This window comes from Agrilus planipennis, unplaced genomic scaffold (genome assembly GCF_000699045.2).
Source record: "Agrilus planipennis isolate EAB-ADULT unplaced genomic scaffold, Apla_2.0 scaffold129, whole genome shotgun sequence".
Taxonomy (NCBI): Eukaryota; Metazoa; Arthropoda; class Insecta; order Coleoptera; family Buprestidae; genus Agrilus; species Agrilus planipennis.
This window is the reverse complement of record NW_020440212.1, coordinates 667,668-691,652: the sequence shown is the minus strand read 5'-3', so window position 1 is coordinate 691,652 and position 23,985 is coordinate 667,668. Positions and strand designations below refer to the sequence as shown.

General features: G+C 34.4%; 1 protein-coding gene across 3 annotated transcripts in view; it reads left to right on the top strand.

Annotated features, from left to right (window-relative positions):
- The window catches only part of LOC108734479 (protogenin), a 153,128-nt gene that overhangs the window by 118,106 nt on the left and 11,037 nt on the right, over nucleotides 1-23,985 (top strand). For all 3 annotated transcript variants that reach the window (XM_018466060.2, XM_018466063.2, XM_018466061.2), the window contains 4 exons: nucleotides 10,419-10,563; nucleotides 13,115-13,183; nucleotides 22,278-22,486; nucleotides 22,571-22,683. In XM_018466060.2, coding sequence (XP_018321562.1) covers nucleotides 10,419-10,563; nucleotides 13,115-13,183; nucleotides 22,278-22,486; nucleotides 22,571-22,683 — 536 coding nt within the window. The remainder of the gene's footprint in view (nucleotides 1-10,418; nucleotides 10,564-13,114; nucleotides 13,184-22,277; nucleotides 22,487-22,570; nucleotides 22,684-23,985) is intronic.

Below are 23,985 nucleotides of genomic sequence, written 5' to 3'. Positions count from 1 at the left end.
CATTTTCTTTTTCGCCCCGCCCACTGTCTATATTTTGCACCTGTACAGCGCCGTACGATAAAAAATACACCTTTTTCGATATAAGAACAAAGGCTTTCACGGCCGGAATCCAAAGAAGAATGAAGATTCGGGCTAAAGGGCCGTGGTCTAAGTGAACTATTCTGTCCAGACGTTTCGTCGGCTACTGCGGCTGACTTCCTCAGTGATACGACAGCGACCGATGCGAAAATAGTTTGCTTAGCGTGAATGATCAGAGCCAAAATAGGGTTGCAAATAATTTTATTGATGTAAAATCACCATCAATCGGTTTATGTTAAAATTTGTACAACACCATTTTGTTTCTGATCTTTTACACATTGTAATAAGAGAAAGAAATGGAATTCATAGTTTCTTTAGCTTTGGGTTCATCTAATAAGTGAAGCTTTTTGTCTTCTAAGAACTTTGGATTATACGCGTTTATTAGCACACCACAAAATCTTGTAGTTTTCAGTTTTACACAGCTGGCGTATATCAATTCGGTATTGTTTTGCTGGCTGTTTTGTCGTAATTCAGAGAATTTCGCAGTTCCTTGCTAAAGGTAGGATAAGTGGTGATTTGACAGTTGCTGATATCAATGTGGAACTGCATAATTCGATGGACCATGACATTGAACTCGGAAAACAATATCCATCCAATATTTTAGATTATCCATTTTCAAGGAGTTTACAATTTTTTGGGCTCTCTGCAGTTATGAATTAGAAGACATTAGAAAAGTACTTCAAATAAAATACAAAATGCTTTTCTCAAAAAAGTATTTAAATGTAAGATAAAAGTAGGTATTTTTTATTTTGTATTTGCATTTTAAATGCAAATATTTCAAATAAATCACATCTCTGCATATGAAGATGTGAAAGTAATAAAGAAGAGACATTTGCTTCATCACTGAAAAATGTAAGTGAATTGTGCGAAAAATTAATCACAAGATAAAATTTTGTATTTGTGCCTAACATTAGTAGCAATATCGTAATCTCTAAAAATGTTTGACTATAAAATTGTAAAAATAAATATTAAAAAAGCAATTGATTCAAAATTTGTTATACTTCTGTACGTGTTTTCAAATATTACATGTATATGTGCCTATTAGATAGTCCACGTATTTATATGATTGTTTATAAAATACTTTTATCAAGTTACCTTTAAAGCCAATAAAGTCAACATTAACAATCGTAGTCATGAATATAGTCTAGCGATGTGCTCTTTCCAATGTATTGGATGCGCTTTGGCAAAATCGTAGGTAGAGAGAAAAAAGCTCATTATACTCTCGACTCTTATTCATTAAACATACTTTTTCATACAGTGCCTGCCAAAAGTTTTGTTCAATCATGAATAGTAGTGCGAGTCGAAAACAAGCGTTTAAGCCTTTAGTATGTCTTCAAATATAAATAAACATCTCGTTGATATTGTCAGAAGTAAATGGTACCAATAACAGCACATTTGAGCAATGCAATTGTAGTGGATAAAATGGTCAATTTTTCCGTGCAGTACTGTACGGATTATACGCTCCTCACCGGTTAAGAGTTTGGCCGAGAGTTGTCTTCTTTCTTTTCTGGCCTGGTGCTGCTCTTTTCTACTTTGAGCCGGTCAAACTAAAGGTCACATCGCTACAGAAATAAATGAAGTATACTAAACAGCAAAACATAAAAAAATTAAAGTTTTGCCCTGAAGGACGAATTAATTTATGTTTGATGGGCTTTCTTGTTTTCGTATATGTCAATAAGCGGTTTTCATTTTGTTGTTTACTAGTTAACATTTTCATGATTTTCCTCAAAATATTCATGATAATCGCGCTACGTTAAGAAGATTAAAAAACTTATTATCATATTGGTTTAATAGTTGAAAATCAACATAAAACGTCAAACATTAATAATTTTCTGAATAAAAAAATCAATGGTGGGTAAATAATAAAAATGAACGAAATTTTCTGTATGCAAAGGAATGTTCACATTATAAAGGTAGCTGCTACGATTTCCGCTTGTAGATTTTCTTATAAAAGCATCTAAAAATTGAATATAATATGCATATTTTAATTTAACTTCGAACAATTTACGTATGATGTTGCGGTCGACCACATAAAACTCATTATTTTATTCCTTAAAAACAGTATGTTCTTTCGGAATAAAAGGCACCCTATATCCTTTCTTGTATCCCTAACATTGTGTGTACAAAATTTCATGTTGATCGGTTGAGTAATTAAGGCGTGAAATTGTAACAAACAAACCCATACTAACGTGTAACGTGTAGTTAGAATAAACTGAAAATCTATGGTTGTTGTGAGAGCTTTTATATATTAGATGTACGGCTACATTAGAGGTAGTTAATCGATTGGGTCGCAATTAGTATGTATTGTACCTATACAACGTATAAAATGTCTAAATAAGTTTTTGTTAAAAAAAACCTTCAATAATGATATAGATATAGCAAAAAGCTTGAATAGTAATGATACAAACTGATCTAGATTCTTGTTGATTTTTTTAACTTTTTTCTGACATTTTTATTGACAAACTACCTGAAACTAAATTATTTGACTGAAAGTTATGTAATTATTGTGCCTATATACTAGTAGGTAGGTAGGTTTGTAATGCAATTTTGCGAAGCTATCTCTTATGATACAAAATTATGGATTTAGCATGTGTATAATAGTCCGGCAGCCGATTGCATTAAAATCACCGTCATCGCGGAATTGTAAAATTTTTAAGAAATTGATATTTGGCAATTATACCAACGAAATGGCCTTGGTACGCGTTTATTTACTTAGCAGAAAGTATATTAAAGAAAAATATTTATAACAAAAAAGAAAATATATTTTACCGTCATCGCGAATGTTTACACGTTTGAAACATATTTTTATATTTTAATCATAATTGTATATTTCCCTATTTGTAGGTATATATGTTTATTTGTATATTTGCTTTTTTGTATATATGTAGGTATATTTGCTTATTTGTATATTAATCTTTGCTTAGTTGTAGGTATATTTGTTCATTTGCACATTTGTTTCTTGGGTTATTTGTATCAATTGTTCAGTTTAACATTATTATTTGTAATTTCAAAAATCTGCCTTCAGCAACATTTCCAAATTATGCTCAATTCCTGCACTATTGTTGTACAGGTACCAAAGAAACGTATACGATGTATTGTCTGTCCCGACATCAGTACCATTCGGTATTTCCAGGGTTGGTAAGGTCACCACCCTAACAATAGCTATACAGCTTGAACCAGTTTCGGTTGGATCATTTCGTAGTAGGGATGACAATTTATATATTAAGAATTTTAGTAAATCGAGAGCATATTATCATAATCATATAGAACATCAATCAAACGAGATAGCATATTATCATAATCATTTAGATAGAATATCAGCAATCGACATATAGAACATAATAATCAATAGATCATTAATCAACATAATCGATATCATCATAAAACATTATCAATAGCAATTAGTAAGTAATTAGTAAGCCAATTTTTTTTCTTTTAAATTAACAAATTTCTTATCGAATACAGGACAATTCTTCAAAACTTGTGAAGATGGTAAAACATTTTTCTTTTTTATTATAAGTAATGTTTTTTAATATACTTTTGGCCAAGTAAATTAACACGTACCAAGGCCATTTTATTCGTATAATTGTCAAATATCAATTTCTTAAAAAAGTTACAATTCCGTGATGACGATACTTTTAATGTCACCGGCTCCTCGCTTGTAATGTTAGATCGAAGAAAAAATACAACTTTAATGTAGCAAAACCTTAATAACATCAAAAAACAGAACCATGAAAACATTACACATTAGATTCCGTTAATCTCTGAAAAATTGCAAACGTTATAATCCCTTCCGATTCCAATAAAAATGGAACGCCCGGTACAGAATAAACCGAACGTTAAAAATAAGAATGAGCTAATACTGCTGACAATAAACATAAATATTAACTTTTTGCATTAACTTTAAATGGTCAAATAAACAATGAGGTAAAATCGTCAAGTGGCACACCCTGTCCTAAATCCGCACCTCCAGACGCCTTCATTAGGATTACGCATCAGCGCAAATTAATGGCCAGGCACTAATTACCGAATTGTTATATTGATCATTCTTATTGAACCAACACGTGTAATTATTATTTACTAATTAACGTGATAATTGGTGTTTATAAAATACTTTTATCAAGTTACCTTTAAAGCCAATAAAGTCAACATTAACAATCGTAGTCATGAATATAGTCTAGCGATGTGCTCTTTCCAATGTATTGGATGCGCTTTGGCAAAATCGTAGGTAGAGAGAAAAAAGCTCATTATACTCTCGACTCTTATTCATTAAACATACTTTTTCATACAGTGCCTGCCAAAAGTTTTGTTCAATCATGAATAGTAGTGCGAGTCGAAAACAAGCGTTTAAGCTTTTAATATGTCTTCAAATATAAATAAACATCTCGTTGATATTTTCAGTAGTAAATGGTACCAATAACAGCACATTTGAGCAATGCAATTGTAGTGGATAAAATGGTCAATTTTTTCGTGCAGTACTGTACGAATTATACGCTCCATACCGGTTAAGAGTTTGACCGAGAGTTGTCTCCTTCCTTTTCTGGCCTAGTGCTGTTTTTTCTACCTTGCGCCGGTCAAACTGAAGGTCACATCGCTACAGAAAGTAAACGAAGTATACCTATGTAATTNAATACCCAAGTAGTTTCTTATATCTGAATGTACGAGTCAGTACACTATAAAGCGTTAGAGTTGTTAGAAAATAGGAAATCCTAATATTATAAATGTCAATAAGTTTGTTCACACTTTCACGCCCTAACTACTCAATCGATCATCATCAAATTTTGAACATTCATTTTCAGGGTTACAGAAAATGACACGGGGTACCTTTTATCTCGAAAGATACGCTGTTCCTGACAGACAGAAAAATTATTTTTATATAATCGTCGATGATTTTTGACATATATTTAGAACATCAACGCGAGTGAAGTCGCGGGAAAAATCTATCATGAAATTTTGTACACACATTTTCAGGGGTACAGAAAAGGACACAGGGTACCTTTTATCGAGAAATATATACTGTTTCTGAGGGATTGAAACTTATTTTATATGGTCGTCGACGCTTTTTGACACATGTTTAGAAAATACCACAAATGGCTCCAACAAGGTCCATTTAAATATATGGATATCTACTTGCTGAAACGAATCCCGGCGTAGCTAACCTCAAAGTGATAGGCACGTTACCACAATCGAATAGAATAATTCGAAGTGGTCTGTATTCTGTCGAAACTGTTAGACGCGGATCGCGATTTCGATCTTTTTGGATCTCATCAGCGCGTCGCAGACAGCTCCGAATGAACACAGACCAACTTTTAAACTACCGCCATTTGTGGTATTTTTTAAAACGCACTGTTAAGACAGCAGGTAAAAGTTGGTCTGTGTTCTTTCGGAGCTGTCTGCGACGCGCTGATGAGATCCAACATGATCGAAATCGCGATCCGCGTCTACCAGTTTCGACAGAATACAGACCACTTCGAATTATTTTATTCACATATTTAGAACATCAATGCAAGTGAAGTAGCGGGTAATACCTACCATGAAATTTTGTACACACATTTTCAGGGGCACAGAAAAAGACATAGGGTATCTTTTACCCAAAAAGAGAATAGGTACTGTTTCCCATGTGGTCGTCGATGATTTTTGAAATGTATGTGTTCGTATTAATAAGAACGTAAAAACTAGCCAAAATTAGATTTACTAAAAAAATAAAAAAATCGTGATTTTTTTGAAAAAACAATCGATTTTTGTTTTTTTGAATCACGATTACTTCGCCCGCGTTATACATCCTCCAGGGTTGTTTTTCTGCGGATGGTCAATAAATAATTCTCGCGCACGGTAAACGAAGTGTGACCCCCTTTTGTTTTTTTTTACTGCCGAACATCAAAAAATCGCTACTTTTGCCAATAAGTCGTGATAGTCCATCGCGAAAGAACCCCCCACTCTACAACTAATTCATAAGTAGTTAAATTCCATCACGACAGATTGACCGAACATCCCACATAATTTGACTGGGGCGAATGATAAATTGTCATGAGTAATTCAAGCGCGATAAACGGAGGCTTACCCCCTTCTGGGCAGTTTTTTGCTGTAAAACATAAAAGAATCACTATTTCCGCCAATAAGCTGTAATAGCCTACGCGAAAGAACTCCCCACTCTACAACTAATTCACCTGGAACAAACGGAAAATTCCCACTCTTAATTCATCAAAAAATCGCTCCTTTCGTGAGTAAATCGTTAAATTCTATCACAAAAAATTGACATAAGACCACAAATAATTCACCCGGGGAGAACCGACAAATTCTCACAGGTAATTCGTGCGCGATAAACCCCTTTCCGGTGTTTTTCTGCTGCAAAATACACAGGCCAACAAAAAAAATGTTTGTAAAAACTTTTTTAATTAATTTACCTAAATCTTATGTATTTTTTAGTGCTGAAATCGTATTCGATATCAGTTTTTTTTATCACCCACAATTTTCCCACAATATGACATTGTGTATTGTATAATTGTATATTTCAAAAAATGGAGAAAATTTTGATAATTAAAAATTAAAATATTTAGTTCTTAATAAAGTTAAAACTTTCTCTTACAAATAATAGATTACTAAATATTAGATACATGTTTTTTTGTATTTTCTCTCTCTTCTCTCTGTAAAGTTTCTTGCATAGCTTTTTCTCCGATGCGAAGCATTCTGTTGCTCTCTGTGAAGTGTCCAACAGTAATCACCCATCATGTTTACATTCCACCTTCCTTGGTATCGTTTCTCCATTTCTTTGATGTCCTGATGAAACCGTTCCCCTTGCTCTTCACTGACATCACCTAAGTTTGTAGGAAAAAAGTCAAGATGGTTGTGCAAAAAGTGGACTTTAAGGCTCATCAGACAACCAAGATTTTTAAAATTGTTTATCATGTTAGATATGATAAGTTCATAGTTAGGATCTTTTACATTGCCCAAAAACTTCGTCACAACTTCTCTAAATGATATCCAAGCCTCTTTTTCCTTTGTACTCATCGTTGCTTCGAAGTTGGTATCGAGCATTAACTTACGAATATCAGGCCCAACGAAAATTCCTTCTTTCAGTTTAGCTTCTGATAAATGAAGAAATTTTCTGCATAAAACAATCACCATCCTAAGGCAAAGCTTTTACAAATTGTTTCATTAAACCCAACTTAATGTGTAGTGGTGGTAAAAGAATCTTTGTGGGGTCAACCAAAGTTGTATGGAAAATATTCTTCTGCTCGGGTATCAAAGTTTTTCTTAAAGGTGAAGAAAACAAAAAAATGCGCAATTTATCAGAACTACTAACCTGATTACATTTTGTATTATTGTCAACTCTATAACACTAGAAATTATTGCCAACATAAAAATATTTTAACGGTTAAAAGTATTTGTTATATATTTTGGTTAATAAAATTTACTTTGATTTAATATTGAAATGTGAGAAAATGGAGGGTGATACGACTTTTTCGTTATTTTTTTCGGAATCAGCACACCAAATTACATAGAAATTAGTTAAAATTATTAAAAACGTCTTTTCGTCGTTGGCCAAAAAAAATCGCAATTTTTACCGATATGTCTCAAAAAAGTTCCTCACTTCATAACTAATCCACCTGGGACGAAAGGTAAATTTTCACCGTTTATTTTAACGTCCAACCCCTTTGTCTTGCCATATAATAAATTTTTAAAAAAATAATGTAACCACCAGTCTCTTTTTATCGCTTAATTAAAAAGCTTGCACAATTTATTTCAAGTACACATCTACTCATTTTAAATAATGAACTCTCTGTGTTAATTTGATTGCTCAGCACGAAATTGCTTTGTTTAACTTTGTTGATTTAACTTTGGAAGTATTTCGTTCGGATTGACGCATAAAACACTTCTACAGCTTTCGCGAGTTATTCACTGTGAACTCGGTTTCACAACTTTGTTTACACATAGAAATTTATACATGCACTTAGATCCAGTACGCATGATGGTCAGAAATCTCAGGACCTGTCGGAAAATTGCTTTCGACAAATTTATTCCTAAAAAAAACAGATTGCTGTTCGTTTCGTCATTCGTGATGAGCAAAGCAAGATCAAGACCAATATTGCCCTAGTCTTGGTCTTGCTGATATAGTCTTGGTCATGGCCTTAGTCGTGCTGATATAGATAGTCTTGATATAGATGGTCTTGATCTTGCGTGTTAAGTCTTGGTTTTGCTCATTTAGTCTAACACTTAGGTACGTTTCTTTTTTAATAAATCTAAATATTAATTTTTCTATTTACCGACACAATAATGGTCTTAAATGCTGAAATTTTCGGTCATAAATGTAAGTATGTCATAACTTTTAAAGAGAATGGTGTCGATAGTTATCAGTTATGAAAATTCGAGAACTTACCTTTTCTCCAATATATAAATTAACCCTTTCTCCATTGACCTTTTAGCAAAAAAAAAATTGTGCAAGGTACTTGAAGGAAGTAAAAAATCATCATCAAAATGTCGTCAGTCCTAAGACTGGTTTCACACGCACCTCCACTCTTTCCTATCCTGAGCTAATCTTCGCATTTTCCTAAAACTAAAGCATCCTACATCCTTAACTATTTGCGAACAGTAATCTAATTTAGGTCTACCTCTACCTCTTCTAACTTCCGTTTCTACCTCTATATGCAAATAACTTTCTACACTCTATCCCGCTTTCCTACGCATTACAATTCCTACCCCCAAATTACCTTCCACCGATCTTGTATGTATTATTCTAAAGTCTCCACTCCAGAAGTCTCCAGCTTCTGGTTAACGGACTTCACTAATGCCTACTATATCTAATTCTAATCTATTCATCTCAACTTTCAAATTTTCCAATTTCCCTACTTGCCTCATTGTCCTAACATTCCACGCTCTGACTCGTGAAATATTGCACTTTCCCCTATTGCACTTATTGATGGCATCCCTCGAGGTATTCCTCGCTCGGACATCCGAATGGGGGACTAGTTTACGTTCGGAGTGCTTTACTCCAGAGGCGCCATCATTTAATTGTGTAGTACGTTTTACTCAGGATCATAATGTAGTGGTCTCCCGTTGTCTTCCGCATCGCAGTGTTGTGTATCAGAGTGCCATACCGATCCTCGTGATCTCTGCCACCCTGAGTATTGAAACAGTTGCTGCTCTTTCAGGGGCTCTCTTTAAGAACCCCCCCCCCCATTATTTGAATCTATGATCTGACTTTACTTTCTTCAAATAAATACTTTTTTGTAGTAGGTAGCTATTTAATTTTCTACATTCACTTAAGTATTAATTTTTTTTTTTAAGAAAACCTTCCAGACATTTTCTCATTTCTTAAATATTGAAGTTTTTCTAAACTAATAGTGTTTTTTTTTAATGTTATAGTTTCTTCAGTTCAACAATAAATAATTCTTTTGTATATGCTTTCTTATTTGCCTTTGTCACCCGTTTTAATTGGAAAAATGACACTGACGCCAAAATAATTTGCTTATCGTTATAGGTGAGAGCCAAAATAGGGTTACAAATAATTTTATTCAACATCAATCATTTTATATCAAAATATTTACAACCCCATTCTATTTCCTATCTTTTACACGAGAAAGAAATGGAATCCTTAGTTTCTTTAGCTTTGGGTTCATCTAATGAGTGATGTTTTTCGAAGAATTTTGGATTATAGGCATCTATTAACACACCACAATATCTTGTAATTTTCAGTTTTTCACAGCTGGCTTATGTCATTTCCATATTGTTTTGCGGGCTGTTTTGTCGTAGTTCATAGAATTTCGTAGTTCCTTGCTCAAAATTCTGATTTCATTTTGGAACTTTAAAATTCGATGAACCATGACATTGAACCCGGAAAACAATATCGATTCAATATTTTAGATTATGCATTTCCATGGAGGCTCTATTCAATTAAATTTTTAAGCTTATATTACCTTTAATAGCCAATGTGAGCAACTTTCATTCATGTTTCATAATGTTTGATCGGTGATACCAGAAAACTTTTAACGTCAAAAATGTATTTTACATTTTACAAATAGAAAAAAGTATTTGAATGCAAGATAAAAATATTGTATTTATATTTTAAATGCAAATATTTCAAATAAATCACGTCTCTAGTTAAATGGGGCAAAAAGTAAGTACGAATCTATGTTACGTAAACCATGCAAAGAATACTTTTATTTGGTTACTTAGGATAATAAGGCTGAGGTAGGATAAGATAACACGAAGAAGTAAATGACGAAATGTTGTAATTTTGCAATTTTCAACAATTTTTTACGTGCTTTTGTCCACTTCCGTCTTAATTATTTTCTTACTTTTGAAACGATTGTTGACTACAATGAATGGTTTATTTGTTTCAGGTTTAGCTCGTGGTTTTCAAAAGGCACCCGCCGACGTTGAAATTCACGAAACACAACCAGTAATACTTCCTTGCCACATTAATTCAATTCCCACCGCTGTTATACGGTGGGAAAGGGATAGCAAACCTCTACCTCATAGCACAAGGTAAAACAATCATACTATTTACCTTAGGTACAAAAGAAACCCGTTATTTAATCACTATGAATAGATTTATCGCGATTCTTAGATCGTTTCCAATTTTTGGATTTTCTCTACACAAAAAAGGGAATGGAATATGAAATATGTGTAGCAGTTTATAAGCAGTATTATATTTTGTAATTTTTTTTTATTGCTTAAAGGGTAAATCAGGACGTATCGAAGGGGGTGTCGCAAAAATATATGAGCGAGTCCGCTTTTATGTGTAATCAGTCAGCAGCAGTAGATTTTTTTTATCAAAACCTCAATTTGGCAATTATAAAACATCGATAGACTTGCAATATTAATTTGAAATCATCTTTTCGATTTTTTATTTACCCACTACAAACTACCTCAAATTAATGAGGGAAAAATTGTTACTGCTGCCACCCCCCCGCCGGGAATCGAACCCGGGACCTTTGGCTTTACGCACCAATGTTCTGACCACTAAACTACGAGAGATGACAACAGCAACCACGACAAAACATTGGTGCGTAAAGCCAAAGGTCCCGGGTTCGATTCCCGGCGGGGGTGTGACAGCAGCACCAATTTTTCCCTCATTAATTTTAGGTAGTTTGTAGTGGGTAAATAAAAAATCGATAAAATGATTTCAAATTAATATTGCATATTAATCCACTATTAAGTAAGTAACTAATAATGTCGTAGGATATCGATAGACTTATTTTGGTAATAAAGCAATTTTTTTTATTATGTTAGATTAAAACGTTAAATTATTGCTAGTTGGCTTCACAAGAACGAATTTATCAATGAATAAATTAGGAAGTGGCTACTCGACCGGTAGAGGGAAAGGTGTATAGACTAAGTATTAAATTCTTATACATAACCTATAGTAGTATGTAAATTTTAGTTAAGTTAGGATGTTCTTATACGTTTTAAACAGCAGGCATCTTGAAAAAAAAATATGGTGGATGTACTGGGCGCCTTTTTTTATCAAAAAAGAAAAAATAAATAATAAATGAGTTAGGCTGAGTATGATAACCACATTCATGAAAGATTCATTTAAATTGATTTAGTAGTCCAGGAAGAAATCACGAACATATAGAAACTTTTTTGTTTTTTTACTTTTCACTGACATAATCCTCGCGAAACTAATTCCTATAAACAATTAATGATTCCCAAGGGCGGCTATCTCACCTTTTATTACTACTTTATCGAATTATCTGACAATTAAAATGACTAATTAAAGGACGGAACTGATGTGCCTTAGACTTAATAGGTATCTCAAATGTTATCGTTTAATCAAAATTTTTGTCTAAAAATCACCAATTACTTGACGTGTCAAGAAATTTTCCTTACATTTGAGTCGCAAAAAAACAATTGTGGCGCAGGAACAACTTCCCCGGAAAAATAATAATTTAATATTGAAGGGGTCTGACATCCTACAAATGAGCCTTAGATCCCCTGACAAATTATTTCATAGGTTTTCTCCTATTTAAAACGTCTTTTAGATTTGAGATACAGAAAATAATTGTGAAAAAAAAAATTAACATTGAAGGGTGTGACATCCTATAAATAACTCTCAGACCCATTGACAAATTATCTCATAATAATGCTACCTTAAATGACTCGTACAGCTAGGATACAAAAGGTAGGATACAAAAAATTGTTGTGGGATAAGCATAATTTCCACTTTAAACTACTAGTTCATGCATATTCTGTGGATGTGGCTATTTTTATATTCGTTCTCCAACTTCTATCAGTTAAGGATGTTTGGGAGGTACAAACCGAGACAAGAGTACATAAAATTAGAAATTCGTGATTAATTAGGTTTTGCAGCAATCATGAGGTAAATAAATACTATCTACACTAAAAAAAGTATATGGTTTGAGAGAAAATTTGGAATTTGACCAAAAACTTGAATAAAATAAGAAATAACGAATTATATGGAAAATTTTTAACTGACTTTTGGCAGTGCTTTGATTTCAACTTCGAAACAAAAAAATATTTATTTTCAATCTTTATTAATGAGCGTAAAGTTTTTTTAATATGTTTAAGTAATATTTGAAATTGCATTTATTTCAGACAATTATAAATATCATTATATTATCAAGTAAATACGAGATTTTCAGCTAGTTTTTCATTTTTTCCTCGATAACCATTTAGTGAATTTAAATAACCTTACGCTAAAGTGAATCTCCAGAGTTCAAGTTACTTATTATAAAAGTTTGAAATTTCTGGTAGCTTTTTTCTGTTAATAAAAATAAATTTAATCTGTTCGGTTAACGAATCTCCATAAAATGACATGTAAAATTACAATTTTTTAAAATTTCAATAACTTTTTAACGGTTTAGTGAATCGATTTGTAATTTTTACAGGAGTTTTAGAATTGAATGAGGAACGTTCTTCCAAATTTGTCTCGTAGCATTTTGACATACCTCCCAAACATCCTTAAACGGCCCGTTCATTTAATCTATCTTATTAAAGATGTTTCCCCGAGAACTTACCTAATCTTTATTTTGTAATTTAATTTATGAATTCTATGCACGTCTCTTCGTTTCAGATATGTTCCTCTTCCTTCGGGAGCTTTGTTAATAAACAATGTTCATTCAGTAGATGCAGGTTATTACAGGTAAGCTTTATTACGTGCATTACTTAAATAAAATTTTATTTTTTACGAAGTTACATGTACTTCCTTCGAATGGACAAAAATAAAAAATAAAAAGAAATGAAACACTTTGATATTTAATAGGGATTAATATCAAATACCAATGTGAAAATTCATTTTAATTTTTTCCCACTATAAACTACCCCAGGTTCATAAGGGAAAATTGTTTCTGTTGAGGTTTATAATGGGAAAAATTTAAAATGAATTTTCACATTGGTATTTGATCAAAAGCAATATTTAAATGTTTTTTATTATTTTTGTTTATTAGAAATAGCATATTATAAGTTCGTTTTTTCAAAAAAAAAAAACACATAGTGGATGTCCCAACTGCGTTTAAAAGCATACAAATGATAGTTTTACATGATTATTCACCGTTTTCAGGAAGTCCTGAAAATGTTTGTGTTTGGAATTGTAGACGATTTTGGTTTCATTTCCAGTTCTGTGTGGGTGCATTTTCAAAGCTTAGGAAGGAAACAATTTATTAAAAAAACTTTTGTTATTTAAGTGGCTAATTTTTTGCCTGGCAATCGATTTTCTTTTTTCAATTTTCTTTCGTAATAACCCAAGCCGACGATAAGCGGATGTGACAACAGTAATAATGAAAAGGAGAAAATAGTTTTGTTGTTACATCCAGGAATGTCAAACAGAAACATCAAAAATGGATAGTAGGAGGATAAGTAACAGTCGTTTCCATGTATATTACGTAAAGGATTTCGAGAATCTCCTGCTGCGATTCGTATAAATTTGTAACTTATTGCCATCTGAAACGGATTTGGTTTTCATCCCATAAATAGGCCGATGAGAGAGGAAAATGAAGTATTCGGGATTTACTTAAAAATAAGAAACTTCGTTTCAAATTTGCAAGGAGCTTGGAGAAGTTTCGAGGGTCGAAATCGATAAGGCGCGTGTGCGTATAACATGTATATGTATAGCAGTCAAATAAGTAAAATTTATCATAAGTTCGACGATGATTTGGCAGAAAAAAGCGGCTCGAGGGCCCGATTCATATAATGTAGAAATGAAACGAAGAGGCGATATTTCATTTTGAGTATAAAGAACGGCTGGTGTGGTAGGATCGACGTCCTTTGTGTTTAGGGTACGCACTCTAGCATCGTTATATTATAAGCCATTATTTTCGATAGCGAATCCGTGAACTTATCCGAAAGAGAACACAAGTTACATATAGTAGGGTATTTAGAGAGATACTTTTTTTTCGTTTCTGCATGCCCAGATTCGTAAAAGTTCGGATAAATTGAAGCTTATGCTTTATTGCTTTTAAATTCCTGAATAAGAGATCGGAAACAAATTTTCAAGTTTATAAGGCATGGATTTGCGTGTAGTTTATGTCGATTTGAAAAAGTTATAAAAATATATTGTATAATGCTAAAGTAAGACGATCGCTTTCCTGTACAAAATTTCGAATTGAAATTTATTGTGTAGAAAAGCGTAAAATTTGACTGACAGTCGTCGATGGTAGACCGAAATAATACCAAACCAAAGCGAACTAAACTCTATATTTTAAAGGAATGTAGTTGTGGATGTAGGGTATTTTGAAAAAATTGAATAAACGCTATGCACTAAATTATTTGGAGAAAATTCTCATTCTGAATTTTTTAATGGACCGTTTACACCTTAATCGTTTCGTTCTTGGATTGAGCCAAAAAACAGATAGATAGAAATTCCCGATTTAGACCGTTTAAGGTTAGAAGCGTTCGAAATGTGGTGTCACAGGCGAATAATGAGGATACCGGGGATAGAGAAGGTAAAAAAATGAAGAAGTATTAGAAATAATAGAAGAACAGAGGACTCAATGGAAGTCAATAAGAAATAGGCGAGATAGGCTGGTAGGACACCTTCTCAGGCACGAAGTTCTTGTCAGAGACGTATTAGAGGCAGAAACGGGAGTTAGAACTGGTAGAGGTAGACCTAGATTAGATTGCTGTTCATAAATAGTTAAGGACGTGGTGGGTTGTTCTAATTTTAAGGAAATACGAAGATTAGCTCAGGATAGGAAAGAGTGGAGGTGTGTGTGCAAGCAGTCTGACTGGTGATCTTGTGATGATGATGATGATGATGATAAAGTTTTTAATTAATTATTGGTTGTTCGGTCAAAAATGTTAATTAGAATCGTACAGAGGGTGGAAAATAGAGTGAAAAAAAAATTATGGGATGGTCAATTCTAGTTTAGAAGAAACAAGAGAAGGCATGAAGCCAAATTAGCTTAAGGATATTAGTTAAAAAACTATGGAAAAAAGAAAGAGCACAGACATATGATTCGTAGATCTAGCAAAAACTTTTGACAATGTTAAATGGGAGATGATGAAATATTTAAGGATGTAAAGAAGAATGATATATGGTTTATATAAAGAGCAACAGGTAGTTAGAAAAAGTTAGAAGTGAGGAGGTGTTACAATGAGTAGGAGAACAGAGGTAATCGGGGAAAAAGAAATAGGCCAAGACGGGTTGGTACACCTTCTCAAACATGAAAAGCTAGTTATAGGCATACTAGAAGCAGAAGCAAAAGTAAAGAAAGGTAGAGGTAGGCCTAGATTAGATTACTGAATTACATGCAAAAAATGCGAAGATGGGCCCAAGACAGGAAAAAGTGGAGGTGCGGGTCCAAGCAATCTTCTAGTTAAGGATCTTACTGGGCACGATCAAAAAATAGTAGGACTTAATTTCTGTAGAGCAAACAGAGCGATGGAGGAAGTTCGGATCACCTGGGCGTGTTAGTGGGGACTCTTCTGTAGGACCGATATTTTTTCCAGTCGCTTGTCTGCGGACAAGCGGTGAATCAGCAGGTCAATTTCCGTGAAATTCTATTTAGAACTGTCGTCGCGATCCAAGATTGAGAAAAATCTTGAACGGCGTAAACCTCCAAATTCTGCTTCAAACTCGGGAAAATCTCGACGAAGACCCTCAGAATGATTAAGGACACCTACGAGGATGCTGTAATGAACTGCTCAAAAGTGTTCAAGTGGCATTAACTGTTCCGGGAGGGGCGGCAGCTAGTCGAAGATGACGAGCGCGCCGGTCGTTCTTCAAATTTAAGTATTGATGAAAATGTGGCCAATGTGAAGGCGCTCCTGGACTCCGACCGACAAACAAACATTCATCTGATTATTGAGGAGTTAGGGGTTTTGTATGATAGCGTCCAAAAGATTATCAGAGAGGATTTGACCATGCAAAAGGAGTGATGAACAAAATCGTGTGCAAATTTACAAAGTAAATTTGGAACTGCGTCGAGGGAAACCCAAATTTCCTTAACAATGACATAACCGGTGACAAAACGCCAGAGCGCCGAGTAGCACATCAACAAGACCCCTCCAGCACAGGTTAGAACATTGCCTCACCCTCGCCTCTACGGTCTAGATCTGGTACCGTCACACTTCTTCCTCTTTCCTCGACTCAAGCAGGACCTCAAGGGAAACCGATACAGTTCCGTAGATAAAGCCAAGGGGTCGTGACGCACCTATGAAGGGGATCCCGGAAAGCGAATTCCAGATGGCGTGCGCGCAGTGGGAACAAACGCGTTATGTCGAAACACATGGGTGCTATTTCGAGGTCTGCTAAGGATTAGTTAAAAAAAATTGAAATTAATTGACTCCTATTAATTTTTGATGATGAGGATGACGATGATTCGGTTTTTGATTTCCGATCCATTCTTATTTCAAATGAAATAACTCAGGAACTAAAAAAGTTTTGGGTGTTTCATTCCGACCAGCCAGTAATTCTGGTGGGTGAGCAGTCCCTTCGGACTACGCCGGAGGGTAGGGTGGAAGACCCTCTTCAGCCTCTTTTCAGGAATCGTGAGAATAGATAGGTGGTGGTTCGGGTGAGAAAGATGAGACGGACGAAATGAAGAGAGAAAAGAATGAAAACTTATCAGTGGAATATTACTGGCCCAGCATTTACTTAAGTAATCGAAGGAAACCACTGAAAAACTTGGACCAAGGCAGACGGACCCGGAACCCGGAATCGAACCGATGTTCTCTTGAATGCAATGGTCTAAACCTCTACACATGCCACTCGGTAATAATACAGGTGTAAACGGTGGCTTATATAGCTTGAATACACTCCACTGCAGAATTGGAATGCAAAAGGAATGTGGTAGTAGCTGTATCTATACTCCCATCGACGGAGTCAACAGGAACCATCATTTAAATAACTACGTGTGAAGCTGTGAACGGCTTTGATAACTGACATTTTACGTTAGATTTGCATTAGTTTTTATTGCAGGATAAATCAAATGACTTTGCGGTCTTTGAATTTAAGTTTGAATCGCGGATAGGCGTTGTAATTTTAGTTTTAGATTTACCTACCTATACCAATGCTCAAATGTTCTGCACAATTCGATTTTGTTGAGTTTCTTCGCTATTCAGATTCGAATCTGCCCTAATAATGTATTATTCAAATCTTCTTTGTTGTAGTGTTTCTTTTCTTATTCGGTATCTAACTCGGTTTTGTATTCAAAACGTCTGGTAAAAATGTTTACAAAAGGTGCAAAAAAAATCAATTTGCCTGACACAAACATTTCTATAAAATAGAAGGCACCTGTAAAATCTTTTCGCGGTTGTGACACTGTTATATTTGTTTCGTTTTTTTTACTATTGTATTATCAATCTATTTTACAATATTTGAGAACCTTTCTATAACCAGCACGCTGTTTTTCGTTTTCATTTGTTAATAATAACGTTTAAATCACCTAATAAAATCGGATGAAATTTCAGAAAACAGTATATGTATTATTTAAAGCCTTTGCGGCATTATGCGTATCTTTTATTGCGAAATTTTCCATCGTTTTGTCCACGGTTAATTAAGCAATAGACATACAAACAAACCTACGGTACGACATTATTATACGTACATGATTAAGCCCAGAGTGCTGATGTATTTAGGCAATTGATTTTAATCGAAATAAAGTTGTATTACCTCACATTGTTATAGAATAATACATATATAATGCTTTCTAGTAACAGTAGTATAACTATAGAGGGTTAAAATATTCAAACGTAAAAGAATATTTCACTTTTCGAAGACGCTGATAAGGGAACGTACCCATCGGTGATTAATCAGGGTGAGGGGTACCTTCAGGGGCGGGTGGGGCTTGGGTTTTCTTCACGCAGTCAATATCATTTTTTTGAGATATACTCAAAACCATCTGTTTGCAAAATAGTACATTACGTGTCGAGGAAAGAAACAGGATTTTTTCAGACTGCATTTCCTAAGGCAAGGGTGGCAAACATGCAATCTGAAATAACACTGTTTCTTGATAGTTGGCAAAACAAGAGTAAATTACTCAAAAGTTACGAAGTCATTGTAAAACTGCTGAAAATCCATATCTTCCCTATTTCATACTACGCAAAACGAGCTCTCTGGGGTAACATGACAAAAAATTATTTAAAACCATATTTAATATTTATGAACACTAGAGGGAAAGGAGGATCTTGATCATATACTACGGCTGGTCACCGAGAGGCGGTTAAAAAATATAGAAAATGGATTACGTGGTGTGGGTACCTTCCCTTATATACGTAGTCGTATCTGTAAGAAAATGATCATTATAATAAACTAAAATAATCTAATGTTCGTGGGTTTAATAAAATTAGCTTCTAAGACTGATAACAACAAAAACTATTTATTTACACTAATTATTAAAGGATTTAAAAACATGATTAAATTATTACTAAACATAGGTTATGAATTATTATATTTATTTACACTACTGTTGATATATCACTATTCACTGCGCTATTTATTTCACTTCTGCAACGGTCAATTTATTTATTCTCTTCTCGGCGATCGTCTCTTCCTTTAAATACTCTTTTGTTTACTTTCGGGAACCTTCTCGAAACTTCCGGACAGTTTATTTTTTGTTTGAACTGTTTAACTGCATTCTCAGAACGCAGGTGCGACACACACATTTACAAATACGGCGCACATGAAGAAAGGTCCCCACGGCTAGTCGGCGAATCGATAAGCCGTTCACGCACACGTGTGCCCGATCGCACACAAACACACTCGTGCTCGTTACAATAATATGTAGTGGTAGCCCAACGGAAGGCAAGTGCCTCTTTAGATGTAGATGTAGTAAGTTTAACGTATGTGGTGAGGTGTGCACTTGCGACCTTATCTTTGAGCCTGTGGTGATAATGACATTACCTATCTCTGCTTTTCGATTTTCAATTGCGGTAAAAACTGCGTTAGTTCGATCGTGATCGGGATCGCTAAGGTCATAAATCCCTCCCAAACATACAACCAGGCATTACGTCTTCTGGCATGTAGGCTAGGACGTTTAATCCCGAACCGATTCGCAGTAGCAAAAAGAGAATTGGAGACCGTTTTACAGCAGAGTATCGCTCGCCCAATTTCCTTCTTTAACCCCACAATTTTCACATCATGAGTGAATTTTAGGTCGATATCTCGTTTACTTTAGGAGTTAGATGGATGGACAGCTTTCACCAATTACAGGGTTCCTTTTGGATCCTTCACATATAGAATTCTGGCAAGTACCGTTCTTATGTCCTTTTCGCAGGCGGTTAATTTACATCAAATGCTTAAAGATGCAGAAGGTGATAGATGGAATAAATGGACGATTTCAAAGTTAAATAAGTCATTGGTTTCTAATCAGACAGATACGAGGTCTATTCAAAAAGTATTGCGACTTTTGAATTTCCGCTGGTTACGTATATTCGATTTTCGAATCTTTTGTGGCGTTATGTTGGTATTCCATGCCTCTCACTTATACCGCCAAGTTCAGCCATGTAGAATGTTTGGTTAATTTTTGATAGCTGTTTTGCTTGCACGTATTTTGGCTCGTCTTCGATTTTTGCCTATTCCAAAAAATGGATCAAAGAATCTGTATCAAATTTTGTTTGAAAAGAAAATTAAGTGCGCGGACGTATTCCGAATATTGACTGTGGCATATGGTGAAGCTACGTTGCACCGAAGAAAGGCTTATCGGTGGTACAAAATGTTTTCAGAAGGTCAAGAAGATGTATACGACGAAGAGCATGCCGGACGCCCGAACACGTCAACATCATTGTGGAAGTGAAGAAAATAGTATTGACCTAAACATATCGATTGGCTTCTGCCTTTCCTTCCAATTGGATTTCCCATTTTATGTACCACTTCGTGTTACTATATATCTCATGTGTTCGAGCGTCTTTGGTTCCAATTTACACAACCTGCTGTAATGTTCGTGGGTTTAACAAAATTAACCCTAATAATGATAACGACAAAAACTATTTATTTACACTAATTATTAAAGAACTTAAACACTTCTGCAACGGTCAATTTATTTCTACTCTTTCTCGGCGATCGTCTCTTCTTTTAAATACTCTCTTGTTTCCTTTCGGGAACCTTCTCGAACCGTCCGGAAAAGTTTCTTTTTCTTTATACTGTTTACCTGCTTTCCCAGAACGCACGTACGACACACACGTTTACAAATACGGCGCACATGAAGAAAGGCGCCCGCGGCTAGTCGGCGAATCGATAAGCCGTTCACGCACACGTGTTCCTGATCGCACACAAACACGCTCGTACTCGCTACAGTATTTTCTTCTCTTCTTCTTTGCAGTATCTTGCCGTTCTATTCTCACTTCACAATCTAAATCTTGGCGTTAAAACTAATTCGTTTTTGCTCTTCCCTCTTTTGTGTTTCAAGTAATTTGGTTTTTCTTCCATTTCTTTTCATATTCTCTTGTATTCCTGGGCTAATTTTAAGTTTCTCATATTTTCTGTTCTTTTTTTGCTTATCAGTGTCTTTAGTTAAACTTTCCAGCTCTTTCTATAGACTTCTTTCTTTTCCAATTTCCATCTGTAGTGAACTGATGCTGTCCTCATTCGGATTTAAAAGTCGTCGTTGATTGGGGGTTGTTTCCTGGATCAGCATCAGTTCATCACTGGCAGCTTTACCAAAATTTGTCCATATGTTGTCTTTGATAGCCCATCCTCTTTCCATAAAAAAAATTCTTTCCTTCTTCCATATTTCCCTGGTTTCTAATCATATTTAACTTCAAATGGTACCGAATCGATCTAAAAACAATGGTCTCTCTGACATAATTGGTAATGCAAATAATGGAACGCCAAAGAGCCCGAAGACTGAAATGAAAATGTAGAATAAGATTGAAACCAATGACTTGACTTTGAAATCCCCTATTTCTTCTATATCTTTCACCCTCCGTACTCCAAATAAGCCAGATATTTTTTCATTTATTCAGTTCTGAGTAAGAGTACGTTAGTAGTTTTTCCAATGTTCTCTTCCTTTCATTTTTGATATCTGAAGTACTGTTCAAAGATTTAAAACATTAAGTAATGATGTTGATTTGGATTTTTCCGCAGTTTTGGTAGTAGAAACGTAACAGTGAAAATGTATACATCCCTGAACCAAATCATTGGAATAATGTTGCACAAATGAGAAACTGAGCTGTTTCTATTACTCTAAAATCTGTCGCTTTTATAGGCCTAGGTCTATACAGTCTATTGACAAATTCAGCACCAGCACTGTATTTAACAGAAAAATAATATTTAGTGAGAGGAAAAACTGAAGCCAAAATTACAATAGATAAAGGTCTCCGTTGCATGTCTCTCGTCTTACATGAGAAGTTGTAAAGTTGTTAAAGAGATATTGTTTTGTTTAAGTTACATCATTGATAGTCCAAAAAATAATAGCGGCATCGCACGGTTACATCGTCTCAAGTTTGTTTCCGGTTTATTGTGAGTTTTTCGGAATGAATAACGTATCTAATGCTGCGTTTACACCAATATCACAAACAACGGAAAACGGTGCAGAACATGTTTGTTTTAGACGGTAACGCGCTCAGTTTTTCGGGCGTTTTGTGGATTCCTGATGTAGGATCTGTTCTGTTTTGAGGCTCGCTCGCAAATTACAGCATGACCAACAGATGATTATTTGGCGTGTGTCGAAAAACATTTGCATTTGAAACCGTACAAATTAACAAAGTTGTAAAGTTCCATTTTGAATCACCCTGTATAATTTGTTAATTTAGATAGTTCCTGGTCTGGTGATGATAATTTCTTGTCTCTTTTGTTTCAGATGTATAGCAACAAATAAAATACTTAAAAAGTCTAGAATAAGTACGGCGGGTAATTTGACAGTCTTGCCACATCCTAATTTTCCTCAGGCTCCTAGATTTCTACTACCTCCGGGCTCGAAACCCAAAACGACGGTTGTGGCCGGCACAAACCTATCACTACATTGCGCTGTGACGGGATGGCCTATTCCTGAAATAAAATGGTTATATAGTGAGTAAATTACTCATATAAAAATACTCTTAATGCGATTTGTTCATTACAAAAAAGAAAAACTTTTTTTCTGGTACCTTTCAGGAATGGAATATTTTATAGGAAATATAAGCACACTTACGTTGAAAAATATAAGTTCAAATTTTACGGGTAACTACACTTGTTTAGCTTCAAATACTGCTGGAAATACTTCCCAGGTAAGTTTTTAAAAATAGCATTTTTTTTTTGATACTTTAGCATTGTAAGATCGTTCATGTGTTTTGTAAATTTCAAACTTTCGACGATGCAGGGTTGATGGAGCACATAAACAAACTCACAATAACACAAAAAATATCAATAAATGTACCTATTAAACAAATGGGACAATTATTGTTACGACTAACAATAACAAGAATTAGAACATACACTAAATTACAATTTAGAAGGGTACAAATTTAAAACAAGTGATTTATTGAGAAAATACTGTTGCTTTTGGTTGAGTTATGTTATGAAGGTAATATCAAGAGTCCAGATGTTCCAAATTACCGTATGACTGCTACAACTTTAAATATATACCTAATGTTTACAGGGTACAAATTTAAAGCAAGTGATACATTAAGAAAATACAGTTCTTTTTAGCTAGGTTAGGTTGGGTTATGCTACGAATCTATTATCAAGGGTCCAGCTGAACTAAATTATCGTGTGTCTGCTACAGGTTTAAATACATACTTAATGTTTGAAGGGTATACATTCAAAATAAGTGATGTATTGAAACAGCACAGTTCGTTTTGGGTAGGTTAGGTTATAAAGCTATTATCAATGGTCCAACTACACCGAAGTAGCGTGTGTCTATTACAGCTTTAAATACGTAATTTGGAAGGGCACGATGACTTGAAGGAACACAGTGCGTTTAGTTTGGGTTAGGTTAAGTTATGATGCTTTCATCAAGAGTCCAACTTTACTAAATTACCGTGTGACTATTATAGATTTACCTAATGTTTAAAAGATAATAATTTTGAGAGAAGTGGTGCATTGTGAAAATACAGTTCTTCTTGGGTTAGGTTAGGCTGGGTTAGCCTATGAATCTATTATCAAGAGTCAAGCTGTACTGAATTACCGTGTGATTGCTACAGTTTGAAATAAATATCTAATGTTCGAAGGGTACAGATTCAAAATAAGTGATTTAGAAAATACAATTTTCTGTGGTTAGGTTCGGTTATGAAACTATTATCAATAATCCCATTGTACTAAATTACCTTCCATGTTAGAGGAAAAATTGAGAGAGAAAGCAGGTTTTAATATAATATAAAGTTTGTTTTGTTGGTGTGTCAATGAAACAGAAAAAGGAATTGCAATGTTAGTTGTAATGCATAATATGGAAATACATCAAGTAAAAATTGACTATGGAATTTGTTACTAATGTAAATAGCATCACAATATTGACCCTGATTGATAAACACCTCTTCTTTGATTATGTTTTTTATAATAATTCTTTATATTTGGTTGTTTAGTATTAAACA